Source organism: Xiphias gladius, chromosome 15 (genome assembly GCF_016859285.1).
Source record: "Xiphias gladius isolate SHS-SW01 ecotype Sanya breed wild chromosome 15, ASM1685928v1, whole genome shotgun sequence".
NCBI classification, from domain to species: domain Eukaryota; kingdom Metazoa; phylum Chordata; class Actinopteri; order Istiophoriformes; family Xiphiidae; genus Xiphias; species Xiphias gladius.
In genome coordinates this window covers 27756659-27775654 of record NC_053414.1, presented here as the reverse complement: position 1 = coordinate 27775654, position 18996 = coordinate 27756659, and the positions used below count along the sequence as shown (strand labels likewise).

Below are 18996 nucleotides of genomic sequence, written 5' to 3'. Positions count from 1 at the left end.
TTTTGCACTGATGTCATTTCATCAGTAGCACCCCAGGCCATCACCTCAGACAGCGGGCCCCAGTTCCCACAGCAACCCCCCCCCCCCTTCCGCTGGAGGAGGCTGGCACCAAATTCCCTTTAACCCCTTAACGTGTTCACCGTGACACAGGCTGACACACACAGACAGACACACACACGCACACAAAGGCTGTGGCCGTGTCAAAAGAACACACACGGGGGACTGCTCTACCACCACTCTAATTTCTTAAAGCTTAAAGTGAGCTCTGGTCTATGTGGTGGTGCGGGATTTGTCGTGGCATCCACCACACGTCGCCACAGGTTACCACAATTACAGCCAATTACCACAGATGTCTCGTGCCTCTTTCTTTTACAACTGAAAGACACCTGAACTTTACAGTACGACATGGTCTGAGGACAGAGGGTGTTGAATGCTGGGCAGATTGTAAAGCCCTTGAGGCAAATATGTGATTTGCGATTCTGAGCTAAATATATTTAACTTGACTAGACTTATTTAAACACTATAATGAAGAACATAGTAATCAGTCCTGTAGAAGAATGACTTTTACTTAACAGCTCTCATGTCGAAACACATAATTGAGATCATTATCTACAGATTTTTTTATATGAAAATATAAAAAAATCCACGCAGGAACAAAAAACTGTTCTATATTCCCAACCGAGGGAAGAATGATCAATCAAATCACTATTCAGCTGCAAGCTGTGTTTCACAGACTTTGGTGCAGCCATGCTCCAGATACTGATCACTGGCATCACTGACTTTTGTTGGCTTTATATTGTTATTTCCCATCAGTTTAGCTGCAGCGTTCGATGACATGTATGATCAGATTTTGGATAAATTACCACTAGAGATTATGTAATTTACATTGCCCATACTAAGAACCCTGGTAGAATGTTATGCATCACAGCATAAAATTATGAAGTTGTGTTCCTGCTATATTTCCAGTGGTACCAGACGTGAATGCGAATTTGTTTTTCTTACACCATGTGTTCCAGGTATATTTACCCAAAACATAATGTAGAGTTCCTGCTTGATAACTTACAAACCAGTAAATCTAAAACTAAATGCATTGAAACCATATGTAAATATTATGTAAATGTAAATGCATAACTAGGAGTTACATCTAGAACTCCTTGGCTGACCAGTGTCTTGTGTCAAGTCTTGTCTTATTGTGCTTTATGTGAATATCCGAATTTGACAGTGTGTGTTCTCATGGTTACTGCTTATGCAAATTTTAGTGAAGTATTTCTTGAAAGAGACTTCCTGGTTAAGAAGAAGTTAAATAAAACACTATAAAATCACCAATATTGTGTTATACTTTTACCCAGAGTATTTATCCTTGGTTGAGTGTTCAAATCATTTGTATTTCTTACCTTGCATATACCTCATAATTCCTATTATCTGTGATGTGGTTGAAGAAACAAACAAACAAACAAAAAAAAACAGGTTGTGTTAGCGACCTACAGGTTATGATGTGTACGCTGCGTAACTGCAATGTCATACATGCATGTCATACCTCTACCTCTCTCTTCCCTCAAGTTTGCTGACTGCACATACACCATCACTACTTGCTAAAGGAAGTTGTCAGTTGTCTTTTGTTTCCTTTGCGAAAGGTTTCGCCAGCTTGAGCGTCCTTTTGGGTGGTGGAACTTGACCGTATGCAGTCGCTGAATCCAGTTGTGATTGGGAGGACCTGGATCGAGGAGCCCAAGATGCACAAATAAGAGCCGCGCGCCGGGGTGCTCCGTTAACTTCCTTCTGCTGTTATCCACCTCCCCTCTTTTTGTGCACTCCTGTGACTCTCAGCAGCCACTGAGAGGGAAGTGTGGGATTCACAGGTTCTCCCTTGAGCGTGGTGATTTGACAACATTTAAGCGACAGGATTAATGAGCCCTTTGACTAAATCCAAGAATTGTTTCACCTAACGGCATCAGGAGCTCATCTCGTCAACAGCTGCTCCCCTTATTTCCTCCCTGTCCTCACCAGCACATGTCAAGCCTTGATGTCAGACGACATGTGACCTCACCCATGCTTGGAGCTACAGCTCCATACCACATTACGCCTCCCCCTTGGGTGCACTTTGGGCTAAATATCTCCTGGACTCTCTTCTTGCAGCTAACCCCCTGCACAACATTTTACCCACCCACACAAGAAAAAAGGCAGAGGGCTTTAATTTAATAGCTTTTTCCCACTGTGATCAAGAGGGAGATTCATGCGCACTCTGAATCTCTTTGCTCACCTAGAGGCGGAGCAGCGAGGTTATTGCTTCTCACACCTTATTGCTTTTCCTGTTATTATTTGTCCCAGAACCTTTTGATTACAGCACTGAAGGGAATAGGAGTGAATAAATTTGTGACAGGCTCTTAAATGTGAACCTGGTCAGCCTGGCTTGCGATATTATGAAACTGCTGTTGGAGTCAGGGCTTAGAAAATCCTCTGTATGTAGCAGCCCACTGTAGAAGCAGTAAAAGTCTCACATTTCCTTCACTTTACTCCATCTGTTCTCTCTTTTTAATCTTTTAGTTACTGGATTCTTATTATGATCAAGGTATCAAAAAGTCATTTTGTCTTTCAGTAACTCTTCTAAGGCAAAATATACACTGATTTTCATTTTGTCACATTTTCTTCCTCATATTCTTCTCTTCTTTTAACATATATCCTGGCATCTCTCTGCCTCTCTATCTGCCCCGACGTCTGCCTCTCTCTCTCTCTTTGATGATGGGGGTATTTCTATTCTGTGGGGGCTGTGAGCTCAGCGAGTTTGTTTCTATGTCTATAATCCCCTTCTCTCTGGGCGCCAGCATATAAAAGCGGCGAGGGGCCCGGCGAACTCCCACACAGACCACCAGTCTCAGCCCTGAGTCTACTCCTTTACGCACACACTGCCACAGGTAAGACAGTGGACAAACATCATACAGAAAAGAAAAAGACAGAAGGGGAGGGATACAGAGAGCAAGAGTAACCTGGCGTGATACCTTATGATGAGAACAACCTCCGAAGTCAATTATAGTTCAAACTATGAAAGTCAAACAGTGCTGGTAAAATGTGAATGTCTTTTGTGCCGATCCAATAGTTGCCAACAAAAGCACTGTGGCCTGTTCAGAATAAACATTAGAGTTTGCTCTGAGTATATTTTATGCTAAAACCGTGCTTAAATCTCGACCGGTGGAATCTAAAGTATAACTTTGAAAAACCGAGTTGGTTCCACAAATGCAGCACTGGACTTGAACAGATGCTCCTTTGTAAATGTTAGGCTCAAAACTGAGAAAAATTTAAAGCCTCCAAAATCTGTTTCTATGTCTGTTATGTGCACGTATTAAAAAGGTACTGTAACTTTTTTTTTGCTGATTTTCAAAAAAATGAACGCCTGAACGATTTTTGATGGAATTTTGATGAAAAATGTCTTTTGTTTTTTTTTTCCAATTCTAAATATGATTGTTGTCATGGAATGTATGAAAATGATCTGGGCGGGGAGAGGGGACCAGGAAAGTGGGAGGTTTACGTCTTTTTTCTTTGTTTTTTTGCAGAAGGGAGGGTAATCTAAATTTCTGTGGGGGAGTGTCTTTAGTGGCCTCCAGTGAATTGCAAATTGATTCCAAGTGACTGTAAATAGTAATAATTCAGTACTATTTAATCAAACTTTGGCGATAATGTAACTGTAAAATTCCTGCCAATAAAAGTTCATTTGAATCGATAAAACATCATCTCTCCGGAAAGGACGTAGTTTTTCATGTGACGTAATGTAACGTGTCATATGAAGAGACAGTGACGGTGACCGTTTCAAAAACAAAGAATGGCTGGAATATTCGGTAAACAGGATGCATCATTTTGCTATGTTTGCCACAGTTTCGGCCATTGCTGATTCCACTTCTATTGTGTGACTTAGTGACTATGTGAAAGTTATTATTCCGGTAACACATTAAGGTTTTAGTTGGAGTACAAATTCTTTGTGCACTCTAAGTTGTTATTGGCAAATCTTTAAAGTTACATAAAGTTAAGATATTGTCACTCTGAGATTTTGTGGGGAGGTTCCAGAGAAAATATTAACATGTAACACCGGGGAGGGCCGTCTCCCTTGGTGTGACAGTAAGGGACAGCCGAAGACGGAATTCAAAGCATCTTCTCGTCTCCTCAGTCATCATGTCTGCTGGAGGAGAGAAATCCAAGGCCCAGACTGATGGGAAGGCAGCTCAGAACAAGATGTCTGAGATAGGCATTATTTCCTACAAGGTACAGTACAAACACAAGCACACACGGTACATCACACATACAGTACAGAAGATGATCAGATACATACAAATATACCATACAGTCTTTTTCACATGCTGTGACGCGGCTGGCCTCGCACTAAATGGGCCGATGTCTATTATCACGACCTGCTGGTTCATATAGCTCTGACAGGGGGGCGGTCGACAACTACAACTGGCCGTGATAACAACACAGTCCATTCATTTTACCCTCCCTCTCGCTCCCATTCTTATTCTCTTTACCCCAACCGTCCAGATGTCTGTGTACGACCAGGAGAACTTCCAGGGCCACTGTACTGAGATCAGCAGCGAGTGCACGAACGTGGGTGACATGGGAATAGAAAGGGTGCGCTCCCTGCGTGTCGAAAGCGGACCGTAAGTAGCTTGTGCGTGTACAACCACAGGTACACACCCTCCCACACATGCAAGTGAAATGTACCCAGCACCCACACTCATCTGAGCAAAGAGCAGGTAATTTCACTGTTGTACCTCACCATTATGTGACATTTCAAACTTTGCATTTTAGGCATTTATCTGATGCTTTTATCCCGAGTGATTTGCAGGGAGTGCAGCAGTAGGATGAACTCCGATACCTAAACTACTGACATAAAGCAAGAGACAGCAATGCCTGCGATGAGAAATAAAAGATACATAGCAAGGCCAGGGGATGAAGTGAAAGTTTTTTTTTCAAAATAAGAGCAAATAATTACAAATAGAAAGATGACAGGAGACCAGTGACAAAGTTTCCGTTATACTGCAAGTGAATTAAAGGGGACATCCAGTGATTTATTCTTACTGTATTGCACTTCTATAAAATTGGGATACACAAAAGAGACACATAAAAAAAAGAATGGTCAAGATTGAGGCAGCAGAGGCCGAGACATCCTGACTTTTAGTCTCCAGTATGGGTGAAACTCCAAAAACACTGGATCCTACATCTGATGACATCGCAAGGGTTATGTTTTCAAACTGGACACCTTATACAGCTGTTTTCAAGGGCTGAGTAGTGCTCCTCGTCATGAGTAAACTGATGTCTATACGTAGAATTGGTGGATTTCTCCTTTAAAAGGCAATACGATGACCCCTGAATCTCATCACCTTCCACCCCTCTCCTCCTTGTGTTTTTTCTTCCCCTCTTCAGCTTCGTGGGGTTTGAGCAGATGAACTTCTCTGGTGAGATGTTCATCCTGGAGAAGGGCGAATACCCCCGCTGGGACTCCTGGAGCAACTGCCAGACTAATGACTACCTGCTGTCCTTCAGGCCTGTCCGCATGGTAAACCCTTATACCCTGGAGATCTATCTACGTCTCCCACACTCCTGATGGTAGTTTGCTTTTTTTTCCCATTTCATCTCCTCATTTCAAATCCTCACCCCCCCCTTTCTCCTTGCAGGATCCCGATAAGCATAAGATCTGCCTGTATGAGGTCGTAGAGTTCAAGGGTCGTAAGATGGAGATCATGGACGACGATGTCCCCAGCCTGTTTTCCTACGGTTTTACCGACAGAGTGGGCAGCATCATGGTCAGCTGTGGAACGTGAGTATTGTGGCAAATTTGGGAAATCCACTTGCTTTCTTGCTCACAGTTAGATGAAGAGAAGATGAAGAGACTGATACCACTATCGTTTCCCAAAACCATTCCTTTAAACATCAAGAAGACCTGCTTCTGCTTGTTCTTTATGCCTGCCTACATAGCAGAAACTCAGCTGTCTTAAGTCCTTTCCTTATTTGCAGCTCTCGATTGTCAGATCATACATTTTTAAACAGTGTTGGCTACAAACATTACACCTTGCTTTTGCAGTGGCTGTGTCAAAAAAAGTCCAGCCAAGGGTGTCATCAACGTCAGCAGCTCAGTGTCTCTGTGATCGCAGAAGTGTGGCAGGCAGCAGATAGTGTTTCTTAACTGCTATGATTACTTCATTTGTAGCGCTTCCTGTTCCTGAAACAAACAGCTGGGAGGGAACTCACCTTTGGTTCGATGCTCACAGCATGACAAACAGATCGATGGGATTTGTTACATGTTCTTCTTTCTTTGCTGATTTGTCGGCATCTGTCTTTCTAGCATCTTTCTCCCACATTTTACTTGACTGTTACTCATCTTTCAACAATGTGTTTTCTTTCCTAGAATCAGTTTCCTCTGAACTTTCTCTGTTCAATCAGGCGTCTTTTTCCTTCTCTCTTTCTCTTCCCTTTCTTTCTCTTTCTCTCCCCAGTTGGGTGGGTTATCAGTTTCCCGGCTACCGTGGCAGCCAGTACCTGCTGGAGAAGGGGGATTTCAAGCATTTCAACGATTTCGGTGCCCGCAGCCCCCAGCTGCAGTCCATGAGGCGCATCCGCGACATGCAGTGGCACCCACACGGCTGCTACACCCTGTCCTCCGACTGAAACCTAGTGAGGGCGAGGAAGAGAGGGATTGGAAGAGAGACAGAGGCCAAGGGCGAGCAAAGATTTGGAGGGGAAGGAGGAGAGAAGGCAAAGAAGGAGAGGAGGGAGAGGATGTAATATTTTCTCCTCTGTTCCAAAATGTATTGGTGGTTTGATTGCAGGATGGAGGGAAAGCAGTAGGTTGTTATTTTTAGTTGTTGGAACATTGTAATCTAGTGACCGATGAAAAGTTATTCAAAATGAAGTAGAAGAAGAGGAGATAATTACACGTACTGTCAAGACTGTATCTGATGATAAATGCTCTCTCCATTTTTGTTCTCCCTCTCTTACCGTCTGTTTGTCCGCTCCCTGCTCCACTCTTTCCTCTATCTTCTCCCCTTCCTCCCTCTCTCCCCCTCACACGCTTTTCTTCCACATCTCACCAATGTCAGCTCTCACTCAGCCCGTTAGAGCCCGACCGATGGGTGGTGGGGGGTAACAGTGTGGATTTGTGTGTCTGTGTGGGGGATCTGAAACAGAAGGAAGCCACAATAAGAGAGTGGAGGCAAATTCTCTGTGCTCAGATCCTGAAGCCACATCAACCCAATACCCCAATAAAGCATCTCAAATCCTGCTCCACTTGAAATGACGTCTTATTCAACAGATATGGTTTTGATGTATATGTCCCAAATGCTTGGACGGATTATAAGACAATAAGCCCCTGGGCACAGCCCCCTGTCCTTCAGTACCACACTGAATCGCAAGTGGTCATTTTACCAATAGGTTGTTTGTCCCTATCCTCTGATAAGACCCATAGGAGGGCGGGCAGGAGATATGCCACAGATGAACAGCTAAAAATAACTGCTGAAAAAGGAATAACTAACACTTTTATGATGTGACAATGCTATGGTAAATGTTTGGTTAGGTTTAGACACAAGAACTACTTGATAAGCCTGAGGGAAAGACTGTGGTTCGGGTTAAAATAAGTATTTCGTTAAGGTTAGAAGACCTTCATCGTCATGGTTACAATAATAAACACGTGCTTGAGGTTACAGAACGATCGTGGCCACGGTTTAAAAAAACATCGTTGACTGTTGATTTGAAACGGGAAACAAACAGCAGTATTCTGTGTTAAAGTCCAATGTTTTATTAACTCTTTTCCCCTCACTTCTACAGAACCTTCTAGTGTTTTTCAGTTCATTGTTTTGGTTTTACATCCGTTATTGTTCACTCTCACAGCCCTCATCAACCTGACCTTTGAGCCGCAACAGCAAAAAAGCACTACCTGCTCAGCACTAAACTGCAGAGTGGCACCAATCAGCGACTAGCTGGTGAACATAGTGGAGCATTTAGCTGCTAAACAGCCAGACCAATTGGTGGAGACCAAAAGAGAGCTAAAAAGGAGAGTGAATACTGGACTAACATTCATCAGGTGGACACAAACATGATTCCAGATGAATGATAATGTTGCTCCGTATAAGCTGGATGTATAAACAAACTACTGTTTGCCAGTAAGTTCGACATATCAACTTAAAAGGTGATTTATTCACAATTCTTTTCTGCTGTCCCCGCATGGCCAAAAAAAAGAAAAATTCAGTTATTGCAGGTTTAAAGCAGAGCTATTCTGCTTAAGCATTATGTAGCTGAATTATGTAAGGCAACATTAACACGAATATAATGAAAATAAAGATTAGATCAGACAACTCTGTGTCCTAGAAATTACGTTTATATGCAGCTAAACTGCAACAGAAAATATGAACATAATTGAAACATAATTGTGACTGGATTACGCTTTCTATGAACGTGATGAGGATATGCTGTTAATTTATCTATTTGACAAGTCGCATATACCTTGATACTGAATGTATCAATAAAATGTTCACAGACAATGCATTTGTTTTCCACCAAAATATCTGATCTTGCAGTACAAGACCTATTTATAGTGACTACAGCATTATTCAATTTTTTATGGTTATGTCCAGACTTTCACAGAACTTGGTTAAGGTTAGGGAAAGATCTAATAGAGAAAAGGTTCAAAGTGATATCAGACAAAAAACACAGATGGGACCCGCCTTTCACCCCAACCATCTCCTTGCGAATCTGCTGCCATGGCTTCATTTATTAAAAAAAACAAACAACAACACCAAAATGTTGCCTCTGAACATAATCCAGGCAGTGATTATGTTTCCTATGAAAAGTATTCACTGTTGCACTTTAGTTGTATATAAACAGATTTTTTTGCAGGTAGGGTTGGATTAGATTTAGTGTCGTAAATTATTTAAGATTAAAGGTCCCCTCCAGATATGTTTTAAGACATGAAGAAATATCTGCTGCAATTATAATTTTTGTCTTATAAGAGTTTTCCACAAAAGAAGTACAATTACCTTAAAAAATGTCTTCGAAGCATATGTACTCCTTCTCCTTCACTGAAGAATCTAGAACCTATGAGTATGCAAATATTATTCATTTCAAATGTTTAGTAGAAGACTAACATTGCAGAATGTCTCCTACTTCACTGAAAAATTAATTCTCATTATCAACTTGACCTATATCATACCCTGTTGATCTACCAGTAAACTAAGCTATTGAATAAAATGGAGGAGGACACTTGGGAGCAAAGCCATGCTAGTTTGATAATCACAACACTGAAGCGTCTGAAAAGCAGCGTGTTTAAGTGTTTTGGGTTTGACACTGTAGATGATAAAATTCCACCAAAGATAAGACTTTTTGCCAACTTTGTCACCTTAGAAATGAGCCCGAATGGGTTATTTATCATTAGAACATGACTTTGTGAAAAACTGACAGCTCTAATGTGAATTGCTCAACACACAAGTAATTTGTGAGTGGAAGGGGACTTTAAAGAATCAGTAGAAAAAAAAATATCAGCACATCCCCATTTTTGACTGTGGCTTTGGACTCTCCAACATAAAAAAATCTCACTTCAAACAGAGTTTCTGGTTTTGGGGTCTCCTGTGTCCTCGGTTTTGGTATTCCATCCGTGCCCAAATGAGCAGGTTGGGGTTCATTGTCTTATACATAGTAACTTTAATCAACTGGAACTGCACATTACAAGATTTATGTTGCATCATTTGGAAAATGTATTGGAGCGAGACTTCCTGCCAGAGTAATGCTACAAAACAGGGTCAAATGTTTGATTGGACTTCTGTCATCTTCTTCACTGAGACTCAAAATGCACTGTTACAAACTTACTTCACACACTCCAAATAACTTGAAGAAATGACCAGCTCATTGGATTTGTTATTGTTAGAGCACATCTTGAGGTAATTTGCGATTACTATCTGCAGTCCTCACACAGTGTAATGACTCAACATAATGCATACTGCAGAGACACAGATTTGATTTGTACTAATGGAAAACAATTTGGACCACCATTGTTGAACTGTGAAAGAAGGAAACACTCCATCTCCTCTACTATAGCACTCTGTATGAAACAGAGCATTATGTTTTGAAGCTTTCTGTAATGAAAGATTTGATTAATTATTTATCTTCCTCACCAAAGAGAAAATTGAATCCTGGTGTGGCTTGCAAACATCGGCACCAAAATGGATTTGACCGCATTTAGGAAGTCACAGCTTCTCTTTATAAAATCTGATTATTTATGCAAGGCTCACTCCTTCCCCTAAGGCTTATGAAGTATTCCGAAAATACCAAACTACATCATTCACAATGCAGTCTACACATTCTCTCTGTGCCTTGTGTATTATCTGCGGACATGATGTCAGTGATGATTACACATTTATAGAACACAGCTTTTAAATCGCTGAGTGTTTCAAAACATACAGATATAATGAGGCAAGTTTCAGTAAACTGCATTAGAGTATTACTCAGTTACTGTTAGCCCGGAAATAATGGATACAGTGCATAAATATGATTCACTCACTATGTTCTCTGCAATCTCCTGACCAATCCGTACCTTCTATTTAAATTCAACAAAAGATTATTTTCAACGGTGAAAAGAGGACACACTCCAGTAAGAAAATGTCCGGTTCAACACAATAACTTGCTTAACGTGCTTATACTGTTTAAAATGTGTTTCAGTTCTGCAAAGGGGGGTTAAAGTTCATACAGGGTGATTTTTCAGTTCACAGTATCCCAATATCCAGTGCTACAGCAGGAAGTAGTTTGATGTGATGGGATTATCACAGTTTTTTTATGATCACCATGAATTTTTAAGTTTTTTCCTTGCAGCACCATTTATTGTTGAAAAGATACTAAAAGAGAAATGACCTCCGGTCTTCTGTCTCATCAAAGTTCAGAGAAATTTGACAAGTTTGGCAGTGTGGAAAAATACTGTGTATAGTCCAATAATGATGCAAAATACAGTTGGATCTCACAACGCAAAACACCTGCACAATCTGAATCAATACAACTTTTGAACAAAACCCCTGAGAAAAATTACCTTTCAAAGCTGGCAGTGTTCAGTTACAGCTGACTCTGTGACGGACAGATGTTGGCAAATGGGGTGGGGCGTGGGGGGACAGAAAAGCATGAACATCTTGCAGTAAGTCTGGCTATACATTGACAGGTAAGTCTGGTTCAGTCTACATGTAACTAAACGTGCACAGGTGCTGTTCAGAGATGTTCATGTTGCTGTTTTCTTTTATACCTGTAAGAATTGTGGGTATAACTTTAATGTGTCCGAGTCATTGTATGTTACCGGGCTGCGATTTGGGAGATGTGGAGATGTTGCTCGGGTTTCACACAACATCTGTTTTCCGCAGAGATCTGAAAGGATTTTTACGTGTATCTCTGTGGAGGTATCATTTCCACCTAACAGGGGCTTTCTCACTAAAAGTGCAGGTTTGTCATTGCACAAGGATTTTGAACTAATTTGATATTTTGAATCCAAATACGTTGACGCTTCCAGTGGGATTTTGACGTTGACAGGAGGCAGAAATTTGAGGAGAAAGGTGGAAAGGTTAATTTTTTATTTTATTTTTTTGTATCTTAGAATTCTAGTACTTATGTAATGCTACTCTCTGATTCTACTGGGAGTCATGTCAAAAATCTCAGATATTGCAGAAAAAAAATAGAGAGCAGAATGATACCAGCGTAGAAAATGAATATTGTGATTGTTTACATTCTGTTGTAGATCGTAGCATTCTACTGCCTTGTTGGACAAATGACTAGGTCTTGCATGTTTGGACTGAAACTCCTGTCTTTGTCGCCGTAGGCAGAATTGTGGACCAAATCTATATCTTAGCATAGCTACTTTACTTGTGTCATCTCACGTAACTCCTGATTACATAAGGGTAATTTCTATGAACACCATTTCTTCTTTCCAGGAACTCCATAACATCTCGATGACTAACTAGACAGAATAGCCAGTTGTCCGTTACACGTTAAGAGTATCAAAGTAGAAAGATACAGTATTTCAGGACTCTAAGGATCCGGATGCAAAACCCCTGCTGATTTTCTTCACAGACAGTGTTTGAGTTGGAGCAGTTGGCTTGGATGAACACAAAGCTTCTGTTAATAATTAATAGCTTTCACATTCTGAATCCCTTCACTCTTTGATTCTGGGCCAGGGCTACAAGAATTTACCACTACTACGGTGTTTTGCCCTAGAGGCAAAAACAAAGCTTTCTGAATTTGATGCACCTCTGATTCGCTTCTTCTCCATAGACTGACGAGGCTTATGGGTACTGTAGTATTTAAGTATGCTGGAAGAAAAAGCAGGATTTCTCAGAAACAAAACTGTAATTTTAAGAACTATTTACTGTAACATAAGTCTTTAGTATCATTAAATTAACCCATGCTGCCATGATGAAGGACATGAGGTTTCAAACGTGGCTCCACCCTCTGAGCTGCTCTCCTGTGACAGCTAATTGATTGGCAGGTGTGGGTTATTCAGGTATGAGAACAAATTGAAACATGCAGACCTTACATGAATGAATAGTGTGCAATGGATGGAGACCTCCCAGATGCAGTGGATACAGCTGTAGCACACACCCGTCATCACACTGACATGTAGGTGGGGGAGAGAAACAGAAATAGAAAAACCAATAGGAATAGGTCTTCCAGCTGAGAACAAGTCAACATTTTCCAATTTAAAGAAACATGGCTTATGGCTCCACTCCATTCATTTTATGTTTTCTTTTTGTGTTTCAGTCATTTTTCTGTGCTTCTATGCTCAGTTATGGCTGTGCATGAAATATCTCTTCATGACGTCATGTGAAAGGAATAAGAAAAACCCAAACGGAGCCACTTTAGCAAAGTGGCTCCAATTATAAGTTCCCTTTAATATGTGATGATGCACTGCTTCAGCACTTTTCCTCATCATTTTTTCATCCCTCCACCCTGAAATGCTTCTGTATCTGCTTTTGAAACTGCAGTAAAACCCAATTCTATAAGAACAAATTGCCATGCAGTCTCACTCCCGAAATAAACTCTCTCAGTTCTCCTCAGTCCGCTTCCTCCGTTCAAACTAGAGAGAGAAAGGCACACTTCACCTGTCACACTGGCACCCAGTTTAGTTCAGTCCATAAATACATTGAGATAAGACACCTACAAGGTGCTATGAGCCTTCCTCACTATGCAGTTAAATGTGGATCGGAGGAGTATTGACGTCAGACTGACACGCACGCAAACACAAGCAAATACGGACAAGGTAACACACATATGGACGTTCAAATGCGAGCAGCACCGAGCACAAGCCGGCACACTAACAAACACACACACACACACACACACACACACACACTGGCACACATGCGGCCACTCTTATTTCCAGCCCTGCTTCTGATGTCAATTTGGGAATTGGGACTGCCTCAGCAGCAGGGCATTATGGGATAGCTTATAAGAGCTTAATGACTCCTGGAGGTACAATACTGCTAAATAATGGGTGGATTGAGAGAGAGAGAGAGAGAGAGAGAGAGAGAGAGAGAGAGAGAGAGAGAGTAAGACGAGGAATGAACACACACCCTTTAACATCTACATATCCACCCAGTCTTCTCCACCTTCTCACTTCCAATTATATTGCTACACTTCTCATTCCATCTGGTGATTTAGTCCGTCTGACCGTCTAATTGGCTCCTCAGATGGGCAGTCATTCACCGCTGCTGATAAAAACTTATCACATTTATTAGGCGCTGCCGAAGATGATCAAGTGAATACTTGCCCTTTCCTTGTCAACTTATGTTCCCTGTCACATTTCTTTTCCCAGAGTGGTAAAGTCACTCAAGTACAAACCTTGGTGGATATAGAGGAACAGCTCATTCACATTTATTTGATTGGAAGTAATGTGAGGAGGATTTCTTCAGTCTATGGCGTTGTAAAGTTTAATAAGATCATCAGAGCTACAGTCCCAGCCCCATGAGAGCTGGTGTATGGAGGACCAGATGTGACTCATTATGAAATAACATTAAAGCGATAATAAATACTACTACTACTACTAGTACAAACAACAACAACATCAATAATAACATAATATTTATAGCAACATTTGTAGCACTTTTAAAAACAGTTAAAAAGTAACTAAATAAACAGTAAGTAAATAAATGAATAAACTTTGAAGAAATCCATACGTTTCTAATTCTAATCTTTCATTCATCTCTCATTGTCAACCCTGCATTTTTCATTTTGGAAGAAAAAATAAATAGGCCAACTTCAAGTTTAGTTTAATTGAAACTATTGTTACATCCCATTCTCCTGAGAGCTGCTTTATGTAGGACCAAACCTGACTCATTAAAGAATGTCATGTTACATATATATATATATGATTATCTAATATTCATTTCAAATGTCAATGTCATCTAAAGGTCAATTTTTTTCACCAAGATTTGAACTCCTCCATAATTTGCAATTTGGTAGAAAAATTTAATAGGTCATGCCCCCATTTCAAAGGGAAAATCAGCCTAAGGGGTGGGACCTATACAATTTTCATGTGATTTAGTCATTAAAAATCATGCTAAAACAGTATTCCACATGAGAAAATTGAAGAAACCTTTCGGATGAGAGGCGAAACGTCTTCAAGATTTTCAAGCAAGTCCAGTTGCCTTCACATAGCACTTACAGAATACCAGGACCTGGATGACTGAGAATCTTCACAGACATATGAGCAAATCTCTGACAAGATAAAACTCTTGTTGCACTCATTTGCCTTCATTTATTTAGGTGTTCTCATTTTATGCCCAGGATTTTTCCTCTCAAGCTACATACAAGCTACTTTAACACTCTGACAGGTTGAAGAAAACGTTTGTTGCAGGAAAAAATAACTTAATCTATATTTTGATTTACAGCTGACAATGTGTAATTAAATTAAATTAAATTAAATTAAATTAAATTTAAATCAAGATTGGTACAGTAATAATACAGCATTTATTATATACCAGATATATTTACATTTATGTTATGGAAGCACAATAATCAATATCATCATAAGTTGTTTTTCTTTTGAAGAGCCCACAATTTCACGAGTCCATTCCTGAAACCAAATCCATACAAGAGATTAAGCCAAGGTCACAGGAAAATCAAGTGCCAAATGAAAATACATTCTATAAATTGAGAAGATACATTTGGCTGAGGGAAAATTAGGACCGAAGTTGACAATAAAAAAATTGAATAAAAATATTACACATGTACAACTGTATTTTTAATATTCATATGAGCATTATGTGGGTTTATTTATCAATTTACTGGTCCATTTTATTTAAATGTTTTTTAAAATTTATTGGTCAGTTTATTCTGAAATTTATTTATCTTAACATTTCTTTTTTTTCTTTATTTGTCAGGTTAATATTAATTTATTTGTTCATTTATTATAATTTGCTATTTTATTTCAAAATGTATTTATTTTTTTCTTTATTTTCAGTAATTTATTTGTCATTTTATTTAACCATTTGGTGTATTCACCCATTAAGTTATGTTAATAAGTCATGTTTGGTCCTCCACAGATTAGACTGACGCTATTATCCTCCTTCCCACTAAGTGCACTGTAACTGTTTGTCAGCAAGCTTAATGAGTTCAGTCAGAGTTACAGGCAGATAAAATGACACCACCAAGCAGACGATTCTCTGTATTGTTTATTGCTATCAAAGCCAAAGATTTTTTCCCAGAAATCGAATGTGTCATCTGTACTAATTTTACTATGGTAGTTCAATAAAAAGGTCCTATGTGCGCCCTTATTAATCATTACAATTGGCAGTAATTTGGAGACTGCCATTATTATGTGCAGCCTGCACACGTATGTTGAGTAGGAGTCGACTGACAATTTTTGTCTCGTTGTCCAATTGTGAGTAATGTTAACTCATTATTATATGTTGGAGGGAAAAGGGGAAGGTGTTGGCCCAGATGGAGCAAATATTTCTCTTTCCTCCTCCTCCTGTATGATTCTGATGGTGATTTCTGACTAGTTTCTGCTATGCAGCCACACAAATTAACCATGCACAAATACATTAGCACATATTTGCACTCATACACACACACGTGCAAACACATGAGCGCATAAATGCTTCAACCTGACAGTTGGTGTGCGTCATGGAGTGTTGATGCTCATTCAGTGGATCTATGAAAAGTCTCAGGCTGAGTGTTGGGTGATGTAAGATTGATGTGTAACTCCTCTTCTTTCTGCTCAGACAAACGAGTGGGTGTGTGGAGCTTTCAAAAAGATAGATGGGGTAGAGAGGGAGAGGGAAGAAGTGGGAATAGTACAACGTTGATTATGTTTTTATTTTTTATTTTTTTTGGACACAGTTCACACCACAGCAGGGGATGAAAAAATGTTGCTGATGCGATGTGTGGCAGGTGACAAGTTTTAGGAAGGCTACCTGTTTTGCTCTGAGTTATATGTAAAATGATAATATTTCGGCCTCTCTCTCGTCTGTCTAACAACCCATCCGTTGCCCCCAGCCTTTAACTCAGTCTTTCTATCGTCTATTCTCTGTAACAAGACCCCCGGTGTCTGCTTGTTTTCCTCTCTCATATGAGTCTCCATCTCTCTCTCCGTCTGCAGCCCAGGCCTTTTCCCTCTTTGGTTAACCGTGTCTGTGTTACGTGCCCATCTGCGTCACGCATGAGGCGTAACTGAGGGTTAAAAATAATAGATGAAGTGGAACAGACGGATACAAGGAGAGAGGAGAGGGGGGCCGATGACTAGGGGTGAAGATATGGAAGATAGAGGAAGGAGAGGAGGGAGGACTGGTCTTCGAGGCAGCAGAATTCAGGAGAAAAATATTAAATCCATCCATTAATGGTTGTTTGTTTGTGTATTTATTCTCCAGTCCATTACCTGTAAATGTGGTGCCACTAAGGCACATCACAGGTACTGAATACTTTCTTTCAGGCTGTGTCAGCGCTTGACAAAGATCCTAATGAAAGTCTCTGAATGCTGAGTGATCGGAGATAATGGCCAGCATCTACAATAACCCGACAAATAGAATGTGAGGTGTGTATCCTGGAAAAGCATGTGTATCCTCTATCATGTATTTCTATCTTTAGTAAGGCCAAATGATGGTGAAGAACCTCCAAAACTGAAAACAAGTTTTTGAAAGTCAAAGTCCACAGAGTTGTTTCTGTGGTATAGTTGGGGTTTGGGTTACAAGGATTATGTTTTGGGTTATGGCTGCTTTATATTGTTTAAGGTTTAAGGTAGAGCATTTGAAATGATGCTAAGTGTTGAGGTTTAGGATTAAAATCAGGTTTAAAACAAAGTTATTTTTTGAGACTGTAGGGGTTAGATTAGGATTAAGGTTTGGGGTTATAGTTGTATTTGAGGCGTCCGTAGAGTATTTGAAACCTCTTCTTTCCACACTGCATCTGACGCTGTTTATTCTGAAAGTGGCAATCTGTCAAAAAACGCTAACTTCACACAGTGACTGGCCAGGTGGGTGGGGATGAGAGGGTTACATAGGGGTGAGTTCTCTCTTAAGCTCTCTTTTTAATGTGTGTATAAGGGGAAATCATTGTGCTACGCCGTGAATGCCTTCTTGGACAATGCATCTGAAAGTGTGTACTGTTATCCAAACGACTGTCATGTCTTGCCAGTCTCTATGAGTGCCGGCTTTCGACCCTGCCTTTGAATGTGGCTGTTAGCTACATGCTTTTGCCTTTCGATCAGATGTGATCGGACATGGCTAACCCCGGGGTAAATAATGAAATGCTGGGCCTGTAGTGACCCCTGCTTTTTCCCAGATTCTGTGCAATGTGTACAACTTCATATGTAATGGAATATTGGCTAGCCACAGATTTGTTGTATCTTTTTGATTAAAGACAAATTAAATTACGAATATGCAACATGTAAGCACAAATCTGAAACAATGAGGGAATTGAAACTACAGCCCTAAAGATTAGATAATAAAGCAGGACTCACTTTAAGACTCTTTACCATTTTTGTTTATCTGTGCTGAAGAGGTGCATATTTCTGGACAAAATTTCCATTAAATTAACACGAACCAATTGACGCACGTGGGCAACTGCCCACTTCTCCCAGCTGGTAATCCAGCCTTGTGTACAAAACTAGCTCATTTCAAACCTAGCCCCGCGTTTTTTCAGGGTTCGGTGCGTTAGAAATCTGGTCTGAAGTTTCTCCACTGAGGATACGGACACCAGCCTCCGGCTTATGCTGTCTGACAGCTTGGATATGACTGCCTGTGTTTATAATATACAGGATTGGTGTTGAGTTTTCAGATGACAGTCCTGTCAAAGACAAAAGCTAAAGTCTCTACTGCCTGTGGCAGCTGCCACATTTGGAAGAGGCACTGCTACCTGCAGCCTTACTGTAGGTGTAGTTGTGTAACATGACAACAGTCCAGACAACTTCTACTAACAGAGGAGCAAATAAGACCACTGGGAAGTCTGAACCTTACGTGTTGTTTCTTCCAAGCTGGATTGCTAATGTTAGCTACTGATAAACTGAGTTGGAGGTTGTGTGAACCCTGCAGCTTCATTAACCAGGTATCCATCCAAATGTAGCGCAAATTTCAACCGGAATATGTGTAAAAGAAAATTCAAATTAATGTGCATTTCCATCCACTATTGTTTATGAAAATATTAGGAGCTGAGAGAATTGAGACAAACAGTTGGTGGCGCTTATGGTCTCGATGTCATTAAACCTTCGCAGGAGAAGAATTAAAAAAGCGCCAGTCAAAAATTATACAGTGGAAAACAATGTGGAAAAAAATCATGGAAATATGACGTTTATAATTGTTTCATGTATTCATTTGAAGAATGCAACAGTCTTCTCATCGCTCAACACAGACCCAGTGTTTTCACCTGCTGGTGTTTTTAGTCTCTTCACTGGAGAAGAAGCTTTGAGTTTTTTGCCAAACACTGGAGTTCAGTTCCCTTAGTCTGCCTTAGTCTTTGAGTTTTTATTGCTGTTCATTTGTTGTTGAGTTATTGCGAAGG

At 40.3% G+C, this 18996-nt stretch overlaps 1 protein-coding gene across 1 annotated transcript; it reads left to right on the top strand.

Moving 5' to 3' along the window:
- Nucleotides 1–4161: 4161 nt before the first annotated feature.
- Nucleotides 4162–6651, top strand: LOC120799623 (beta-crystallin B1-like). The gene is made up of 5 exons (XM_040144847.1): nt 4162–4251; nt 4525–4643; nt 5410–5542; nt 5661–5803; nt 6480–6651. The coding sequence occupies exons 1-5, from the start codon at nt 4162–4164 to the stop codon at nt 6649–6651; spliced, it is 657 nt and encodes a 218-aa protein (XP_040000781.1).
- The last annotated feature ends 12345 nt before the right edge of the window (nt 6652–18996 follow it).

Excerpts from the sequence above, each read along its gene's own strand:
- LOC120799623 (XM_040144847.1), top strand. The coding sequence starts at position 4,162 with ATGTCTGCTGGAGGAGAGAAATCCAAGGCCCAGACTGATGGGAAGGCA. Across the intron at positions 4,252-4,524 it reads TAGGCATTATTTCCTACAAG|ATGTCTGTGTACGACCAGGA; the intron begins GTACAGTACAAA and ends CCAACCGTCCAG. Across the intron at positions 5,543-5,660 it reads CCTTCAGGCCTGTCCGCATG|GATCCCGATAAGCATAAGAT; the intron begins GTAAACCCTTAT and ends TTCTCCTTGCAG.